Source organism: Pseudorca crassidens, chromosome 14 (genome assembly GCF_039906515.1).
Source record: "Pseudorca crassidens isolate mPseCra1 chromosome 14, mPseCra1.hap1, whole genome shotgun sequence".
Lineage (NCBI taxonomy): Eukaryota > Metazoa > Chordata > Mammalia > Artiodactyla > Delphinidae > Pseudorca > Pseudorca crassidens.
The window spans coordinates 60,566,082-60,587,298 of NC_090309.1; the positions used below are offsets into that span (position 1 = coordinate 60,566,082).

The 21,217-nt window shown below is 46.2% G+C and overlaps 1 protein-coding gene across 5 annotated transcripts in view; it reads right to left on the reverse strand.

Moving 5' to 3' along the window:
- The window catches only part of TMEM178A (transmembrane protein 178A), a 248,029-nt gene that overhangs the window by 47,459 nt on the left and 179,353 nt on the right, over positions 1–21,217 (reverse strand). For 2 of the 5 annotated variants that reach the window (XM_067703193.1, XM_067703192.1), the window contains exon 1: positions 1,816–2,228. The exons of 2 other annotated variants lie outside the window; for them this stretch is intronic. In XM_067703193.1, the coding sequence (XP_067559294.1) occupies positions 1,816–2,215 (400 nt within the window). In that variant the 5' untranslated portion in view covers positions 2,216–2,228. Of the gene's footprint in view, positions 1–1,403; positions 1,616–1,815; positions 2,229–21,217 lie in introns of those variants that run through there. One more of the 5 variants, XM_067703198.1, reaches the window with a different exon arrangement.

Genomic DNA, 21,217 nt, shown 5'->3' on the forward strand with positions numbered 1-21,217 from the left:
AGGTGGGGAGGTGGGGAATGTGCAAGTGTCCTGTGGGACACCCTCTCCTGCCTGCCATTGGATTGAATGAACTCTACCCTGCTGTTTCAGGCATTATTCTATATCCAGTTTACATGCAATCAAATACTCTCGGCAGAGGAAGAGCGTAAGGAAATGCAGCTCTAGTCATTTCCAAAGACAGACTACACTGCTTAGCTTTCAAAATTGCCTTGCCTAAGCGAGCATTCCATAACCGAACCTCCAAATTCAGCTTTTACAGTTTGTTCATGTACTGTGCTACTATCCAAATTAATTATGCAGCATCTTCACGAGGAGAAATCAGATTTGGATGTGAGTTAGGAGAGGAAAGAATACAGCTCCCTTCCCAAAGGAAGGTTAGTGTATCTGCTTCCCCCCAAGAGCGCTGGAGTCCTTCCACACACAGACAGATTTCAGATGGCAGTCCCCAGCTGAGCTAGCCATGGGAAGGAAGAAGTTGACATGTTTGAGAAATGAGGAATACGCCAACGAACAACACTCTGAGGCCAACATGTTATTAACCCCCTCCTTTCCATGTAATTCCATTCCAAACCGGAATTCAACACAAATCTGCTTCTTTGCTTTCCTGAATGGCTACTAAATCTTTAAATGTACTGATTTTAGACGTCTTCTTTTTTCGCAATAATGAGTCCCAGGGAAGAAGGTGGGTTGTTTTATTCTTTCCATCTCAGAGAAAAAGAATTTGTAATAAGGGTCAAGCTCGGAAAGTTAGAAGGAAGCCTCAGCAGTAGGACTGTCACACTGAATATTCTTACATGAATGACATTTACCAAAAAAATTCAATCGATCCGATTATGCACATGGGAGCCAGGTGTCACCTAGACCTCAGAAGAGCAAATTGATGCTCTACAACTCAGTGTCAAATAACAAAACAACAACAAAAACAGCCTTACGAGGTATCACAAATTTAAGAGAGAGTGATTCTGTAGAGACTCCATGTGCAAATACGGAAAGCTCTACTTTAAAAGGCTTGGACCGGTTTTCCACTCTCCTCGCCCTGGTGTGACTAGCCTAAGGATGGTGTGCCCAGTCATCAGGAAGGTTGGAAAAAAGTAGATGTCCTATCGGCATTCAGCTGCCTCCACCAATGCATTAATGTTATCTGAGGTCTAACCCAAAGGAACCCTGCACTTCGGGGGTTTAGAGGAAGGTTCCTCCCGCCTCCTGAGCTCCCCATTAGCCTGCCAGGCTGGCATACCACATCAGTCCCGTCTGCTACCAACATCAGCACAATACAAGAAAAAGCCCTTTTCCTCCTCTTCTGAGGTTTGCAACCACTTTTCCTTCAAAGGTATTTCTAAAAGGAAAGTACAACTTAAGGGAAGGAGCCCAACTGGGAAAGGTCGGGTCTTTTTGATGTTTACCTTCCCGGGGAGCAGCGTCCAGAAAACAGACCCGTGCGTTCCAAGTCAGGCACGTGTACAAAGACAGCGAAGGACGAGAGGCGAGGAGAAGAGGGGGGAAAGGAGGCCAAGGAAGCAAAGGAGATAGAGGCGGGGGGCTGAAGCCCAGACTTGAGGGAAGAGGGGAAAAAGAAAAGGAGGATGGAGAGGAAAGAAGAGAGCCGGGGAAAGAAAGAGGAGCGGGAGAGAACAAGGGAGGGACGGGGAAAGAAAGAGAGAGGGGAGGGGTAAAGAAAGGAGGCGGCGGGGGAGACGAAAGAATGTGCCGGGGACGCGGCGGGGAGGCGGCCGCGGGGACAGGCGCGCCCCTGGGGAGCCGCGGGCTGCTTTCCACGCGCGGGCGCCCGGGGCGCAGGGCGCGCCCGCCGCTCACCTTTCAGGATGAGGGTGTCAATGTCCCGGTCGATGCCCAGGAAGTAGCACTTCCTCCAGAGGCCCGAATAGGTGGCGAAGAGCGGCCGGCCGCACTCGGCGTCCAGCCCGCCGAGCCCCAGCAGCGAGCGCCAGGACTCGGGGTCGGCGCGCCCGGGGCCGCCCGGGAGCAGCCGGCGCCCGAGGGGGGGCGAGTCCCGCAGCGGCAGGTGAGACAGCGGCATCAGGCGGTTCTTCTGGTCCGGGGGGTCGGCGCCCGCGCGGCTGCGCTCGCAGCTCTCCTTGTGGCGCCGGGGGTCGGTCTCGTACCAGTGGTCGGTGAAGATGGCCGTGACCAGCAGCCCCAGGGAGCAGAGGCTGAGGCCGAGGCTGAGCGCCGTGACGAGCGCCCGCGGCTCCATGGCTGCCCGCCCCGCCGCCAGACACAATGCACTTGGCCTCCGCTCGCTCCGCGCTCCCCCACCTGCCCCCCACCTCCCGCCCGCCCTCGGCTCGCGGCCCGGCGCGCTCCCTCCTCGGCTCACTTTCGACCGCGCGCCCGCCCCCTCCCCGGTCCGCCGCTCCGCGCCTCCCCGAGCCTCGAGCGCTCCCTCGCCCCCCGCCTCTCCCGCAGCCCCCTCGCCTCCCTCCCGGCGCCGCCACCCCCGCGCACCCCTGCGCCCGCTCTGCACCTCGCGACCAACCCGTCCTCCCTGCTCTCCCGCGATCCCCCTTCCCTTGTGGATCCCTCCTCGCCGCCCTCACTTCTCCCTCGTCCCTTCCTCTCTCCTCTTCACCCTGTCCCTACTTTCCCCCTACTTTTCTTCAACTCTTCCTCCCTCTCTTTTCGTCCCTCTGTTGGCCTCCTCCTTGTCGCTTTCTATCGCTGCCCTGGACGCGATGTTTCTCTCCAGCTACCCCCGAGCACACTGCCTGCCGTCCTCTCCCCTCCAACGACCTGAAAAGACATCCACCAACATCAGACCTAGTCTTGTCACTTGTCCAAGTTGATGTTGATCAGTGTCGCGTTTTCTACCCAGAAACAAATCCCATCCGGGTCGGGCTGCGTGGTGATATTTAACTCTTAGGAATCTCGATCTGGAGACGAAGACCCTTTCTCCGTCCTCCTGAAGGATGCAGCCTCGGAGACCCCTCGGCAGCTCTATCTCCCTGTCATCCTCCCTTTCTCTCTCACTTGCCCACGGCAGCCTCTCAGCGCTCTCTCCGCTCCAGCCCCTCTTCTGAAAGAAAGGCACCAAGCGTCACTGGAGCCATAGGTCTCTAGGGCCAGAGATTTTCTCCCACTCCAGCCTGCTCGGAGATGGACTTCTTTTTCGTTGACCACCTCCATCTCCCGCCGGAGTGACGGCCTCCTGGCATTTCTAGAAGCGCACAGGATCAATAAGCCCTTGCAATGGCACCTGCTCTGTGAGGTGATTACTGCCTTTGAATAAAGAAAGCCCTTAGTAATAAATCAGAGGAATGATTTGTTTTTTATCTCCTGTGCAAGTTTCTTGCATGGACTGTGAGGGTCAGCAGCGAAGCAAAGTCAACATCTCAGCCTGCGTCTGTTTTCCAGGGCACTGGGCAGTCGCAGATGTTAATTCGGAGAATGGCAGGCAGATTCACATTTTCTACAATGAGGAAACGTTAGGACTCAGGGTCCTGAGTTAATTGTGTTGTGCAGCCTCACGACAAAGGAGCAATACCCTCGTGCCACTTAGTGCCCCTGGGGCCACATCACAGACAGAAAACCATGCTGCGTGAGCCCAGGGATGCCAATTCTTGTGTTCTTATGCTGTGAAATATTAATGATCAAAAGATGATGAGGCATTCATTAGATGCTGAATGTCATTACTCCACGATTTAATGGGACTTACTAATTAGTGCCCCACATCAATTGGTATGAATGTGATTTATATATTTCCTCTGAAGTGACATCTGTAAGGGTGATATAAGAAACTTGCTGGGATTTATTTTCGTTGCTGTTTGTACTCAGCATCTTCAGAGGGTTTATTTCCCATGAAGACTGTGTACCTCTCCTGAGCACCTCCGTTCACAGATAGATCACTTAAGCAAATCCTTCAGTCATACTGGATGCCCCGTGCCCATTTCTGCTGACCTGACAATGTGAATTATTACCTGAATTTTATCACAGCTTCAGCAAGATCTATGGTGAGCTTCAGTCTAATTAAGGAAGACAAAGAATTATAATTTTAGTGTTCCTCTCACCTATAAGCTTTTCCTTAACAGGAACCGCTAAGCTCATCAAAGGAGTCTTATCTGGATTTACACAAAAATGATGAGACTTAGAAGCTCTCTTTTATTTATACTCTCTCTATACTATGTGTAAATTCCTAAATCTTTATGGATACAGAGAGAATATCTTTAACTGTGAGCCCACGGCCGATATCTGAAATTCGCTCAAGTTGTCATGTGTCCTTTTATTTTTTAAAACACCTCTTGAGATAAAGATATCAGATAAAGATAAAGATATTACAAACCTTGCAAGTTCCAAGGGTGGTCAAACCTTTAGCAACTCTTCACCCCCTTTTCAAACCCTGAGTTACTCTAAGAAAGAAATATTCTGCCACATTTCAGAGTCATCTGATTATCTTCACACCATAACCATGACCCGACTGGGGCTGACAGAAGGAAACCTCTTTTTCAGGCACTTATGTTTAACTTAAAAGAAAGTAATGTTCTGCTTCATTTTCCTAGCCAGAACCCTTGATCATACCCTTCTCAGAAAATAGCACGATCCTTGAAGTGCATTTATGTCTATGTTGAAGACCAGTCTCAGCATATAATCCAAAGGTTACTATGTGATGGATTACCCTTGACAGTATTCCATAAACAATGTCACACGTTACAAATACGGGCCAGCAGCAGGTAATGAGAGCACTGCCTCCGCTGGTGTAGCATTAACAGCATCAGTGGGGATGTGACATATGATGTGTGTACAGGTTTTGCTACAGCAACTGCGTATCGTTCCATCCACGTTCTTACATCTTCTCTTTTGGATATTTCCAACAATGAACTATCACCCACGAGCCCCACTCTGTTAAGGGAGTGGGAAATACAAAGATGAATCAATGGTTCCCATCTTCTGGATGCTCCCAGTCTAGTGGTGAGAGACAGACACATAGATTTTTCTGTGCACTGTAGCACAAAGCAGAACAAAGTGTGTGGCAACGTGGACAATGAAGAGACCAACCACCTGGGGAAGTCAGGAAGGCTACTTAGAGACAGTAACTTTTGAGTTGACTCTCAAAGGATGAGTTAAACTTTACCAAGAGGACTAGATCAGAGACACTGGCATTCCACTCAATATGTCTGACTTACGTATCTACCCGACAGATTTGGAGGCTTCCATATTTGAGCCCACTGTAAAAGAAGAATGCTCTTCTGTGTTTTTAAGTCATAAAGTTGACATCTTCTAATCCCTGACCACAAGCTAAATACTGGCAGGCGAGGAGAAGCAGGAGTCTAAGCCAGAGCACAGTCGATGTATGAGGGCATTTAGCCTGGCAGGTAGTCAAGATGATGGGAGATCACATACCCAACCAGAACACCGAGGCATGTCTCAGCAGTGCTGAGGGCGGTGCCGTGCCCTCAACGTTTTCAAACTTAGCTTCTTCTTCACTTGTCTTAAATTTCCCTTTGCCATCTCCAGATCTGATATCACCAATATCTCCCTTGGAGAATAACAGTGTCCTAAAACGACAGGGATAGAGCTAGAGAATTTCCACCTGGGCGTTTCACTGTGTTGTAGAACTCAGTATGTCTAAAGGTCAACTCATATTTCCCTGTGGTCCAACTGCCCCTCCTCACTTCTCTCTCTTTCTGGTGTTGACAAGTCAGTCAAGACACTCAGACCCAATATTTCAGAATTTTCTATCGCATTCACAAAGTGGTAGGGTTTCTTCCTTTTAAATGTCTTTATAGCCAATCTTTCCTCTTCATTTCTACCACTTGCTGTCACTATGCCTCTATCACCTCACATCTGGATTATTATTCCAGCTCCCTCCTTGGCCCCAGTGATTCCAGGACAGCTGGGCTCACGGGCAGATCATCCTGAAGTTATCCTGGACACTGATGCCAAATGCATCTTCCTCCAGTGCTGTTTTGATGACGTCATCCTTCAGCACCCAACTCTCCTTTCTAGGTTAGAGAGAATTATCCTCTATATTACACTAGAGTCCTTCTTTGTTACTGTCAGTAGTCCCGTAGCATTTAAACATCCCAATTTATGTGTTGGCCATGTTTAAATATTGAGAAAACAAAACACTTTTGCCTTCTCCAAACACACTTATCATAATATCTAGGTGCTTTATGACATTCATCGTATTTCTCTACACAGAAAGTTCTTAAATAAATATTTTCTTACAAAAAGGTACACACACACACAGGGGGAGAGAGAGAGAGAGAGAGAGAGAGAGAGATCTCCAATTATCACAGAGCTATGGCAATGATTTATTGACATACCTATGCTAAGCTAACCATGCTAGCCATGAATATTCTAAAAGGCTTTCACCCTTTTGCCCCACTGCTAAGACCAAAAGCAATATCTTTCCTCATCTCAAACATTTAAATTCCGTAGAATTTACACTATGAAGTTTAACCAAAACCACACACTGGACTTCCCTGGTGCCTCAGTGGTTAAGAATCCACCTGCCAGTGCAGGGGACATAGGTTCAAGCCCTAGTCCAGGAAGATCCCACATGCCGCAGAACAACTAAGCCCGTGCGCCACAGCTACTGAGCCTGTGCTCTAGGGCCCGCGAACCACGACTACTGAGCCTGCGTGCCACAACTACTGAAGCCCATGCGCCTAGAGCCCGTGCTCTGCAACAAGAGAAGCCACCGCAATGAGAAGCCCGCACACCACAATAAGAGAGTAGCCCCCGCTCGCTGCAACTAGAGAAAGTCCGCCCACAGCAACAAAGACCCAATGCAGCCATAAATAAAATTAATTAATTAATTAATTAAAAAACCAAAACAAAACCACACACTGGCTCTCAAAAAGAGGAGGGGTTTATTGATGGTACTATCAGACATTTTTCCAGCATTTAATGTAAGGATAGAGTCAATTATGTTATTGATCTATGATATGTCAATTCTGCAAATAATTGAGATATCTTATTTTAACATGATCATTCTAAACTGTTCCCCACTAACAATTTTATTTTAAGTCAATAACATTTATTGAGCACCTCCAGGGTAAGTTATTGTGCTGGGTCCCACTGCATTATGCAAAGATGAAACAAAACCCATGGCCTGTGCCCTCAGGGAGCTTTAGGTTAGTGGAGGAGAAAGATAGAAATGCAAGAGGCTATAAAGAGGGATGCCTGGACTGAGTGCTGTCACAGAGGTGCAGACAAAATTCAACAGGGAAACCTAGTGCAGGGAGATCAGTTTCCAGTGGGAAGAAGTTGGTTGAGCCAAGTAGATAGACGCTGTCTCAGGGAGGCCTTGGAGGAAGCAAGGCATCTTCTGTATATGTGTCAATTTAGTCCGGGGCAAAGCCAAAAGTAAATTTTAGAAGTAGCACCTACCATGGTCCTCCTCTCTACCCTACACATGTGGTAATTCATCTTGCCATTTTGTCACTAACTGGAAGCCTGGAACCAGAAAATACCACAAAGCCCTGAAATAGATGGTGCCTGATAAGTTTCTCATTTCACTGACACACCACGGAATGTCACCATTCTTTTTCACATTCCTGGATTAAGCTGTTTCCTTTTCGGAGCCTTTAAGCACATATGGTGGAAAAAAAAAAAAAAAAACACGTTCAAAGAAACCCAAAACCATGTTAAGTCCCACTCAGAGTGTGATGTTTTAGCAGATGGTGGCTCATTATTGCCATACCTAACTGTATTCCCTGCCTTATCTGTGTGTCTGGATACTGGCTTTCTAAGTTGAGGGCTAGTTCAGCTCGTTCAGGCCATGTTTGACAACCAAGGCAGAGCTGGACATAACTAAGATAGGTATGTACTCTCTCTGATTCACAGCAGCCTATGATGCTGCCCAGGTGAACAAAATCTGTTGTTTCCAGGTGTCTCTCCTTTTTCTTACCCTTGAACCTCATCTCTGAGTTGTATCTACTCAGAGGCACCAGGATCTGGGGGATACACGTGCACAGGAGTCAGACGACCTATAAATTCCAGACCTACTACTTCTTACCTGCTCATCCTTAGCCAGTTACTCTGAGCAAGTTCTGAAAACCAGGGATATCAACATCTACCTCTCGGGATTAATGAGTCATCATTATCACATGCTAAATATGTTTCCTCCCACTCTTCCCTACTCCATCCACGTAAACACAGAAACATGCTTCAGGAAACCCACAGCCTAATCACATTAAGCCCACGTCATTTAAATGTCATAAATACAAATAGCTAAATAAGTTACTGATGACATGATTTTCTTCCTGTTACTTATTATTCATCTTATTCTTGTAGGAGAGGCAACCTACTATTCTTGTTTGTTCAGTTAACATGTAGTGAGCACCTGTGGGCCAGGGAGAGCGCATTCCCGGGAGAGGGGACTGCCAGTGCAAAGGTCCTGAGGCATGAAAGAGCTCTGTATCACTGGGGAACTGGAAAGACACCACTGTAGCTACAGAGTAGTGAATGAGGCAGTGAGCAGTATGAGATTCAGCTGCAAAGTTGGTCAGCAGCCAGTTCACACATGGCCTAGAAGGGCATCCTATGAAGTTTGGACTTCGGTCATAAGAAAACCTTGGCAGGGTTTTAAGGAGGGGAGGGGCACGAGTTGATTCATATATTAAACGTCACAGACGACTAAGTGAAAAATGAACTGGGGCTGGGGATGGCAAGTATGAAAGCAGGGAAACCAGTCAGGAGGCTATTTCAATAGTTCAGACAAGGGATGTCAGTAGCTCAGACTAAAGACACAGCAGTGGAGGAAGAGAGGTGGGTCGAGGTTGAACTCATGGAATTACTGGGAGTCCAGATGAAGGAAAGGAAAAATCAAGAACCAGGCCTACATTTCTCATTTGAGTGTTTGAATGGTGGTATCATGAAGTGAGGTGTGGAATATTCTTGAGAACAAAGTAAAAAATTCTGTTTGGGGCATGTTAAGTTTGAGATGCCATTTAGAAATCTCAATTGGATGTATGAATCTGAGAGTAAGGGCAGCAGTCTGGAAGGGAAGATTTCGATAGTAGAATGTCAGCAGATAGGTATTAAATGCATGTTGATATTTAAATTCACAGGACTAGGTGAGACTGCTTAGGGGAGCGTGTGGCTAGAAAAACCAGTAGGTTTGGGTCAAGGCAGGCTCGAAGACACTGGAGCATTTAAACCTCCATGGAGGGAGGAAGAGCCACAAAGGGGACCAGGAAGGAAGCCAAGAAAATGCATGTCCCCAAAGCCAAGGCAGGGGAGTCTCACGATATGCTCTGATGACACAGCAACAAGACATATAGAGTCTGGGCTGTGGGGTCGGAGGGACTTGGGCTCAAATTCTGTGTGATTATTTTGTGGGGAGTAGGATTTGCTTAGCTACTCCAAGCTTCTGTTTCCTCATCTATAAGATGGGGATCAGAGTAATAATAGAGCTGCTATGAGAATCAAACACACAATGAAAATAAAGCATTAGCAACACAGTGAATGTGAAGGCTGACGTGTAATAAGTGCCCCGTGTGTATGGCAGCTGTTGTGACTGTTGTGATTTACCATCTCCAACAATAATATCTGGTGGCTGCTCACATCTGCAGGTCATGACCCTCGTGCGGTACAGAACGTTACTCTCCCCAGGGTTGAACCCCAGTGAAAAGCCTGGAGGCTTACCATAAGGCTCCTGCAAACATAAATCATCTGTAGCATTGGTGGAATGATGGGCGTTCAAAAGTGCAAGAAACCATTATGCTCTTTCGATAGGCTATTTTGTTATGAGCCCATAAAGGGGTTCAATGGTGTTTTTTTGTGGGTTTTTTTGCGTTACGCGGGCCTCTCACTGTTGTGGCCCCTCCCGTTGCGGAGCACAGGCTCTGGACACTTAGGCTTAGCGGCCATGGCTTACGGGCCCAGCCGCTCCGCGGCATGTGGGATCTTCCCGGACCGGGGCACGAACCCGCGTCCCCTGCATCGGCAGGCGGACTCTCAACCACTGCGCCACCGGGGAAGCCTTCAATGGTGTTTTGTAAATAACCAAAATGAACTGCCAGAGTACGATAAGGTATCTCCAGTCCTCAAGGTCTCTAAATGGATTAGAGAGAAAGGCCTCTGTAGAAAATGACTGCCCGTTTTTATGGAAACAAAACACATTAGGGGAACCTAGGTAGAACCTGGATGTCCCCTCCCCGTGCAAGGGGCTGGAAAAGCCCAGAGAGGACAGGAGGACATTAAGCCAGCTGTAAACAGCATCTGGATGAGAGAAGAAAAAGAGACAGCCTCCTCTAAAAAGGGGCAGGCAGAAAAAGGCAGACTCGGGAAGGACCCAAGACCCAGCCACGTTGCGGCTCCTAGAAGCCATGAGGCAGCTCTCCACAAGTGATGAGAGATCCAAACTTTGCCCACGTGACCAAAGTCGACATTCCAGATTCACATCTGGAATGTCATCAGGGGACGAAGATTGAGTCAAATGACCCCGAATATGGGAATTCAACCCAGGTCTGGAGGCATTTTCCCCCCACTTCAGAGAGCGACATCACCAGCCCGGACAACTCTGGGTTTTTTTTCAGTTCTTGATTTGGGTAAGCCTCTTGAAACATTATTTGAGTCCAGGTAATCATTAGCCAGTATGTGAACAGCTATCATGAATCAGATACTCCGAAGAACACAGAACAACGTGTCGTGTTCTCTACAGCTCTCAGCATGCCGGTATTTCATCAGGCGCTGTGGCGTGTGATCATCTGCTGCGCACGGTGCTTGGAGAACCATCCTGTTCTTTTGGAAGGAGTCACCAGTTTGGCAGGACTTGGTACACACCTCCCCACAGCCACACCTGAGCCCCTGTAATGAATGGGTGCCACGTGGCACTGACGGTCACTCAAGTGGAGAAGCAGATGAAAGCTTGAGGACAAATTACCATCTCACCTCTGACTGCTGGTATAGAGAGGTAGGACCTTGTCAGGGTCAGATTTATGAGGCCGATTAAAAAAGAGAGAAAATGTACCAATGGCCAAAAAGGAGTCCAAGTAGGTGGCTTTGATGTATGAGTTCCATCTGCCTAATTTATTTGGTGTCTGTAGTCTGCATGTGATCAAGAGCCCTGGACTAGGTGAGTGGCAAGTCAGGGAGGGGGCTGACAGTGGGGGAGATGTCACTTAGTGTTTTCCAGCCAGGCCAGCATGTGACCTTATGAGCCCCGCTGAGACAAAAACACAACAGAAAGGGATTCTCTCCAAAGAATCCTGGAATTTAGCCAAAAGAAATCCCTGAAGTTTCAAACAGTGAAGTTTAATCCCCACTTCTGGACTTTCTGAATATTTAGGGAAATGCTTCCATTTCTCAATTTCCTTTTCTGAACGCTGCCTGGCTTTTTTGGTCCTGAATAATGTGGACATAGTTTGAATTACTTCCTTTTTCCATCCTCACTCAGCAGTTCACCCTTTTCCATATCAACCACTTTTGCAAAGAAGCCCAGGTTCTTTGTGTCAATAAAATGACAATTGAAAATGGCTCTCACGGCAGTATTGTTAACTGGGTTTATAGAACACTCTTTTAAATGTTATATTTGGTAGCAATGACAGCAAACTCTAGATATAGAATCCTGAAAGGGGGAGGTCAACACAGAATAGAGCCAGGATCAGGACTAAGGAGATTTGGAGAAGAGGAGCTATCGGAAGTACTCTAGAGACAAAGGAAAAGAGGTGACAATAGCAAATAGTGCATGATCAAGAAATGTTAGAGGGGGCTTCCCTGGTGGCGCAGTGGTTAGGAATCCACCTGCCAATGCAGGGGACACAGGTTTGAGCCCTGATGCAGGAAGATCCCACATGCTGCAGAGCAACTAAGCCCATGCACCACAACTACTGAGCCTCCACTCTAGAGCCCGCGAGCCACAACTACTGAAGCCCACACACCTAGAGCCCGTGCTCCACAACAAGAGAAGCCACCACAATGAGAAGCCCACGCACCACAACGAAGAGTAGCCCCCGCTTGTCACAACTAGAGAAAGCCCGCACACAGCAACGAAGACCCAACGCAGCCATAAATAAAATAAATAAATATTTTTTAAAAAGAAAGAAATTTTAGAGGGACTTTCCTGGTGGTGCAGTGGGTAAGAATCTGCCTGCCAATGCAGGGGACACTGGTTTGAGCCCTGATCCAGGAAAATCCCACACACTGAGGAGCAGCTAAGCCCGTGTGCCACAACTACTGAGCCTGTGCTCTAGAGCCCACAAGCCACAACTACTGAAGCCCGCGTGCCTAGAGCCCGTGCTCCACAACAACAGAAACCACGGAAATGAGAAGCCCCCACTCGCCACAACTAGAGAAAGCCCACACACAGCAACAAAGACCCGACACAGCCAAAAATAAATTAATTAATTTTTAAAAAGATGGTTAGCATAAATGTAAAAAAAAAGAAATGCTAGCTATGTACTATTATTCTATAAATCAGTAGGTAAAAACTGCACAAAATAAGCAGCATATCAAGTGGTAGGCACAGGTCAGAGTTGGTGGGAACAATTATCCCCCAGCCTGGTTCAGCATGGGTTTGGGTATTTAAAGATCTAGATGGCTTACCCTTAGGAGAATGGCGATGTCCACGGTTTCCCCGATCTTCCTGCCTACTACTTCCCGCCTACAGTCATGGAGCTTTTATGGATTTATAGAATAATAGTATGGATCTGACATTTGTTGATCACATACCATTTGCCAGGCATTGTTCTAAGCACTTTATATGGTTTTTCACTTAATCCTTGTAACAGTTATCATCCTCCTCCTCCTCCTCCTCCTCCTCCTCATCATCCTTATTTTATAAATGAGGAAACGGAAGCACAGAAAGGGTAAATAACTTGCCCAAGGTCAGACCCTTAGTAAGTGGCAGAGCCAGGACTGAACCCTGCATGCTATGACTCCAGGGCCTGCACTCTTATCTGTTATTTGTATCATTACAGAGAGGACAGTGTTTTAGACCAGGTGATAATAGTAGAATGACAATGAGTGGTTGGATTCCAGATAGATATTGAGAGTAGTGCCCACAGGATTTGCTGATGGTAAAAAAGAAAGAAAGGGACTGGGTGGAGTTGTCATCAGTGGACACGGGGAGACTATGGGAAGTGTAGGTTGGAGCAGTGACGCTCTCAAGAGCTAGGTTTGGGATGCACTAAATTGAGATGCCTATTAGATCTCTAAGTGGAGATGCTGAGTGAGCAATTGGAAACACACATCTAGGGCTTGGGGAAGGGGTTCAGGCAAAGAGATAAATTTGAGAGCCAACAGAATCCACATATAGATGGTACTTTAAACCATGAGACTGGAAGATGTCACCCAGGGAGTGAGTGCTGATAGAAAAGAAAAAAGGGCCAAGGACTGAGACATGGAAATCTGCTACAAGTTGAGAAGCATGATGAGTTGAGTAAGAACTAGCAAAGGAGACTGGAGGGGCATGGACAGAGAGACAGGAGAGGGTGGGTCTGGAACACCAAGTGAAGAAGGTGTTTCAAATAGAAGAGAGTCATCAAGGTCACAACGTTTCTGATTGGTCAAGCAAGATGGGAAATGAGAACTGACCACTGGATTTAGCAAAGAGGAGGTCCTTGGTGACCTTAATAAGAGCATTTTCAGCAGACTGTTGGGGATGTAAGCTCAACTAGAATGCGTTCCAGACAGAACAGGAAGAGAGAAGTTAGAGCAGTGCAGATAGATCACTTTTTCAAAGGAGTTTTGCTGTAAAGGGAAGGAGAAAAATGAATAGCTAGAGGCAAGGAGTGGGATTAAGAGAGGTTTGTTTGTTTGTTTGAAGATAAGAAGATAACAGCATGCTTATGTACTGATGGAAATGATCCAGGAGGGATGGAGAAATTGATACAGAAAAGAGAAGCAGAAATACTGGAGTGGGATCTGGTAGATAAACGGAGAGCTTGTCTTAGGTAGGTGCCTGCAGAGTTCATCCATAGTAACAGTGGAAAGAAATGAGGACATGGTGACAGTTGCAGGAAGATGAGTGGGTGGATGATTGGACCTTATGGAAGTTCTCTGCTGATTTGCCATGTGCTCTGCAAATGTTAATACGTTCAGAGGAAGGAGAAATCTTAAAAATGGAGACGGCCAAAGAAGTATTGATGGGGAGATTGGTACTTGAGTTTCAAAAGATCTATGAGAGTAAATAGGTGGTGAAGGAGATAGTATTTCAGGAATGGAAAACCATGTGAACCCAGAGATAGTAATGAACAAGGTATGTTCATGGGATAGTGAACACCCTGGTCCTCCTAGAATTTTTGTCATGAAAAGTTTGATAAACTTGGAAATATTGATTAGATTCAGACAGCAGAGGGTTTAAACAATAGGAAATGAAGAAAGGAAGAATGACATGATGGAAGAAGAGAGATTAGGAATTAATCTAGCAGTGGTGGTAAAGTAAGTGCTGAGAAGGACTTCAGATCACCCAGGCCATGGTGGTGAGAATCACGAGGGCAGCACTGGAAGCAAAGGAAGAGATGCCAGAAACATTATGAATAAAAATAGGTAAGTCTGGGCTTCCCTGGTGGCGCAGTGGTTGAGGGTCCGCCTGCCGATGCAGGGGACACGGGTTCGTGCCCTGGTCCGGGAAGATCCCACATGCTGCGGAGCGGCTGGGCCTGCGCGTCTGGAGCCTGTGCTCCACAGCGGGAGGGGCCGCAACAGTGAGAGGCCCGTGTACCACAAAAAAAAAAAAAAAAAAAGAATAAGTCAACCAAATGGGATAAAAGAAGTCCCACACCAATGCTAGAATTCAAGGCAAGACAATTAGGATCATGATGGATCTGTTGACTAAAGTGAATAAAAAACCTTTATATAAGCAAGTCGGTACATAAATCAGGAAGGAGAAGAGATTTGGAGATTTAAGCTCTGGTCATTTGGGTTTGAGAGGGCAGAAGGATACCTGTGTAGAAATGTCCACCAAATAGTTAGAAAAGTAGACTCGGCGGGTATCTGTGGGAGTCTGGGTAGAAAAGCAGAGCAGAGGTCGTGTCTGGAGGCGAGGGCTGGGTGGAGGACGAGGGACCAGGGTCTGGCAGCATGGTGTGAGTGACTCAGGAGAGCCACACAAGCCAGGGACGGGGAGTTTCAAGAAAGGCCTGGTCAACGGTGTTGAGAATCATGGGAATATCCAATAGCAGATAGAAAAGTGAGAAAGTGTCTCAGTGACATAATACCTGGGGCCTTTGGCAGGTCATCATCCATTGAGGAGTTAAGGCAGGAGCCAAACGTCTGAGGTCTGAGGGGTGGATAGAAGGTGAAGGAAAAAACGGTAACGCGCTGATTAATTTTTGGAGAACTTTGGCAGTCAAAGGCAGGAGGGAATCATTCTACAGCTAGGGAGGTCAGGAAGATTAAAGTTACTTGAAGGCAGAGGAAGCTACTGGATGTGTGAAGGAGAGACATGGAGAAGGAGAAATGAAAGTTACCCCTAAACCTTAAAGTAGTAATTTGAATAAAGAAAAATTGTGATGGAACTGATAATATTATTATTGCTTGCCTATAATAAAATTTCACTTATCACTTATTTGATGTCAAATAGAGAATTTTTAAAGATCTATGGCTGTCCCATTAGATCTGAGGGAGACAAAGAAGGTAGGTCTAAAGGTAGAACTTCTTTTTTCTGTCTCAGGGAGGATATCGACTTCGTGGTGTGGTGGGATAGAATAACCTGCCCACTCCACCCCGGGGACCTATGAACGTGTTACCTTACATGGCAAAAGGGACATGGCAGATGTGATTAAGCGTCTTGAAATGGGGAGTTTATCCTGGATTACTCCAGTGGGTCCAATCTAATCACACGCATTCCTAAAACCAGAGAACATTTCCTGGGTACCGTCAGAGAGACGTGTAAAATGGAAAAAGTGTTAGAGAGATGCATTGTTGCTGGCGTTGAAGATAGAGGAAGTAGACCGCAAGTCAAGGAATGCAGGAAACCTCTGGAAAAGACAAGGAAACAGATTCTCCCCTAGAGCTTTTAGACAGGAATGCAGCCCCGCTGATGCCTTGGCTTTAGCCAGGTGAGACTAACTTTGGACTTCTGACCTACACAACTGTTAGGTAATAAACTGTCTTAAGTCCTTAAGGTGGTGGTAATTCGTTATAACAGCAATTGGAAACTAATACTTGTTAAAATGCTTTCTTTGTAGGACGGTAGCCCGCAATTCTCCACTACTTCCCCTCCTCCCTGACCCTGTTCCCCCTTTGATCATGGTCCAAGGTTCTACTGAATTCCAAGACAGGACAATTAAAATTCCTAACAGCTGGAGAGTGAATGCCTTGGCCAATCCTCCTGCACCGCAGGCATCCTTCTTCTCCAGGCATTTATTTCAGCTGAGCACTCACTCCTTCGCCCGAGGTGCTGCTCTGCCTGCCATCCAGGAATGGGAAAGGCTGGAGAATGACTGTGGGTGGACGCTCCAGGAAGCAACAGAGAAACCTGAGCGCCAACGATGTGTCCACTACAGTCACAGGAAAGATGCATAGGGTGAGCTCTAAAGATCTGTGCAGAGCAATGAGCTCTTTCCTGTATCAAACAGCTGGAAAGATTATTTTTTTCACCTTCACTTTGAATGTAGTCAGAATGGATTTCCACCTGACAAGAATTTAAAACAATGGAGCATATGTAGCTATTGCCCTGATTACCTGAACCAAGTTATCAAAGCCCTAGAGGTTGCTTTGAACTGTGAACATGGACTCTGAAAAAGGACCCAAGTATCTTGAGAGTTACTTATAAGGCAGGCGTGTACTGAATGAGGAGTGTTGATCCAGAGGAGGAATTTGTTGTACAGGAGGAAGGAAAGACATCAAGGTTAACTAGTAGATATAAAAGGAGCTAAGTTAATAAATCCAGGGGAATGTGGACAGGTCATGAATACTTCATGGAGAAACAGCCAAAAGCAAACATACAAAAGAAAAGGAAGGAGACACTGAAGAATGTTTATATTCTTAGCACCGTAACAGTGAAGGGTGTGAAGAATACAGTTGGGGTGTAGACGTAAAGCGCAGAAGGTCTGCCCCAGTCACTGCTGCATTGGGGCTTAGTTCTCTTGTGAATGATGTTATGACAAGAGGAAAAGCGCATTAGGTTGGTTATTAGAAACTGGGTTACATGTGTCTGATTGGCACCATCTTGAGAGGAGATTTGAGCAAGGGTTTAGAGGAAGGTGGCTGTGCAGCCATGAGCGAGGTCATGAAAGAAAGGAATTAGTTACCTCTAAGAGGTTAATAAGCTGGACCTTCCAACAGAGAGAGCTTCTGGCTCAGAAACCACCCTACCCCGGCCCCGTCGCTTCTCTGGCTGGACCAGCAAATGGGTATAAAACATGTTTGTGTATAAGCATTGTCTTGCCAGACCTACAGGGGAGAAAATTCTCAGAACACAGGCCAGTGGTGCTCTGTAGAAGCCAGTGGCTCGCCCCGTCTCACTGGTGTTCAAGAGGGTGTGCCTGCCCCGTGGGTGTGTGTAGAAGAGGATAGAGTCAAATGGCACTCATCATTCACATGTAAAAATAAGACCAGTGTTCAATAATACACGTGGGCTAATTTTTTAAGTAGGCTTGCTCAAGGGCATCATACATTACAGCAGCACACAAATCTATTGATCCTGATGATGTCTTTACATAAGTCATTCCTGAAAAAATGAAAGATGTGTGCTTACTTGTACGTTGTTCAGAGATCTCTAACTAGACAAGGGAAGGGGCAGGTGTTGGGAGTGGAGGGGCAATAATGTGATAAATCCTGTTCAACTTTAAGATGCTTTTTTGTTGAAAGTCCATGGTACTTAAATTAAGGTTTATGTTTTGTCTTCCTATACCTTGATTAAAGGTATGTATATATGTCAGCTTGCACTCACACATATTTGTAAGTATGTACTACCTCAATATATATAAGTTAATAATGTGTGTATGTATAGGGGGTGAGGTGGGAGGGGCTAGAAAATCCCACCACTAAGAACCCACCGCCACCTGTTAATTGTACAGCTTCATTGCTGGACAACTGAAGAAATAAACTAGCTCATAGGACAAAGTGATCTAGTGCTCTTGGAAGAAAACACATACAAGCCTTTCCCAGACTTACTAATGCCAAACCAGTGATCCACGATGAAAGTGTGCTATGTCAGTACACATAATATTATACAGAATGATAGGTTATATGCCCAATTTTTATTAGCACCGCTGCTTGACAATTCTTTGCTTCCTTCTAAGGCTGCCCTAATTTAGATCAGCCTTGTAGCATGCCTTTTTATTCTGAAGCTTGGACACCTGGGGTCTTGTTGACCCTGGAGAGACTGCCTCTCCCAGGGCCAGCCAATTCCAGAGAGAATTAAGGACCGGGCCAGGAGCACGCCTTTCATATGCAAACCAACCCACTCAGAGCCGTGGGAGCCTAACCACCGCCTTTATTGGGCTTCTGCACGCTGAGCCACAGTCCCCCTGCCCTAATCACACCAGGCCCAGGGTACCAAAGAGCCAGAGACAGCCCTTATATCCCAGAACCCATTGGAGTTATTCAAACTAGTCAATCCTAAACGTGTTTACCCTGCCTCACCTGCTTCTCCCCGCGGAAACCACAAAGAGGGATCTTGCCGTTGTTTTTCCCTTGGTCCTTCCGCCTCCTGACTGATTCCGCCGCTTCCCCGCATTCTCCTCCCCCTCCCCCAGGCATGGCGGAGCCCCTCCCCTTGGGAACTGTAACAAACTAATTTTTCAATGACAGTCATCTCTTGATCTATTGTCCTCACCATTCCTGAATAAAAACAAAAAGCTATGTCTTAAAACACAGCCCAGGCTTCCCTGGTGGCGCAGTGGTTGAGAGTCCGCCTGCCGATGCAGGGGACACGGGTTCGTGCCCCGTTCCGGGAAGATCCCACATGCCGCAGAGCGGCTGAGCCCGTGAGCCATGGCCGCTGAGCCTGCGCGTCCGGAGCCTGTGCTCCGCAACGGGAGAGGCCACAACAGTGAGAGGCCCGTGTACCGCAAAAAACAAAACAAAACAAAAACACAGCCTTATGGCGGTAGGTTCATGAAAATTGTGTTGATTAGTGAAATGATTAGGAATCGGTTACTTGGGAGATGGTACTAATAAGACCAATAGTTCAGTCATAGGAAAAGTAAATTTCTTTTATGACCCATCGCCAAATATTTACACTGCAAATCCAGTTATTAGCAAACAGTTATTTAGAACTACCATGTACCAACTAGACCTGTATAAAACCATCTCTCGACTCTAATTCACGTGGAATGCTTATATAAGTAGCTGGAATTACCAAGGCCAGGAAAGAACTACAATTCACCTCTGGTGGGCCAGGACCATCTGTGCCACCTGGGATGGAGGGTCATGGCAGGGATGTGACCATATCACCTTGGGTTCCTTCCAACCAATCTGCAATAATTTGTCCTTTGAATCACTTCACAAATATACAGCCTTTAACTTCACACCTAAATGTGCTAATAGAAAGAATGACTGCCATGTCTTTACAATGTATCTTTAAACACATCCATAGAATTGTCCCAAAGTTAATTGCAGGGTGTTAGATAGGAAGGATCTACTTGGTTTCACTTAAACAATTGTATACTTTTATACTTGGAGAACTTCACCGTCCCAGTTGCATAGTTGAGGAATCTGAGACCTAGAAAAACAGTGACTTCTAGAATTAATGGCTAACTGGGGATAGAATCCCTATTTGACTCCTACTGCAGTTCTGCCTTAATTGTGTGATTTAGAGCATATCTCCAAATTTCCCTGAACCCCAATTACTTTTTCTGAAAACAAGGATACTAGTACCCCTTCACAGCTTTGTTGTATTATTCAAGACGTGAAAAGTGCTTTGTAAACCATAAAATAGGAAATGAATAATGAATGTTATTAATAGTATCACTAAGCTGTTAGAACAAAGGGGTCAGGCCAATAAACAACTTGGACTTATAGTTGCACCTTCTCTTAAAAGACAGAACACATATTCCTAGAAATACACTCAGATGAAATGCTTCATTCAAGAGCCTGGAGCAATGATGGAACCTCTGTTTATAATTATGGATTTATTCTTTTTGGCTACTGTGTAATCCCAGGATTACTCTGGGCATCTTGACTGAAAAGCTTTTAAATTATTTAATCTCCTTTTTGCAAATATATATTTAGTTACAAAAGTAATACATGTTAACTGCAAACTTCCCAGTAAAACAGAAATGTAGAAAGCCAGTGATGATCCTTCCCTCAGCTCTCCCAATTCCAGTCCCCCAGGGCAGCACTGCTACACACACATAATTTTTTAAACACAGAAATGGGATCATGATAGATAGATAGATAGATAGATAGATTAGACAGATAGTTTTTTCCTCAGCAATCTACAGTGGGCAGCTTTATTCACATAAAGCTGCTTGGCTGTTTTCACAGCTACATTATATTCCATTGCATAAATAATACCATAATTGATGGCCCTCCTCCCATTTAGGTTGTTTCCAATTTGTCATTCTTGTATGTGTCTTCATTGCGGTTGGACTTGTAGACACTTGTTTGAGTATTTCTGTAGAACTGATTCCTGGAAGTCAAAGTGCAGACACCTTTATGGGGGCTCAGAGGACCTAGACTTGGGGGTTTCCACTTTAAGTAACTGTCCTCACTTTCACCATTCTTTATCACCAACTATGCTTCCAGGCAGACGATGGTGCAGAGTCCAAGGCAGACGAGTCTAGATGGGGCAGTCAGTAAGGGCACGAGAACAGAACCCGTTACATGAGAGGGTTTGTGTGGCATGCTCTGCAGTGACTCAGCCCTCGCATCGTTTGCCACTCACCCTGTCAAACTCTGCGTTCCTGCTGACTTGCAGCATCTGTGTGTACAATGAAACTTTTGACAACACCAGCCTAGGGTTGCTTTAAATACACCAAGGAGGTCATGTCACAGTTAGTGAACATTCATAAATAACTTCCTAATGAATAGAAACAAGAGGAAGCTGAAACTCCCATCCTCCAAAAAGGTCAGACTTGGTCTCCATTTGGAGACAAGGAATATCCATGCTTCATCAGTCTGGCAAAGCCCTGGCCCGCCCAGGGCATGGTTCTACCCAGTGGGCTGTTCACTACTATGGCCTTTCTCAGCTCCCACAGTCCCAGTCCATGCATGTGAACTCCAACTCTTGGGAAAATGCTGGAACAAATCCCAACTTTTGGAGTTGTCTTCAGCTTTGAGAAAATGCCTTCAGTGGTCCAGTTGTATTTACTGAACATTCATGGAACAATTCCTGATGCATCTAATTTTCTATACCAAC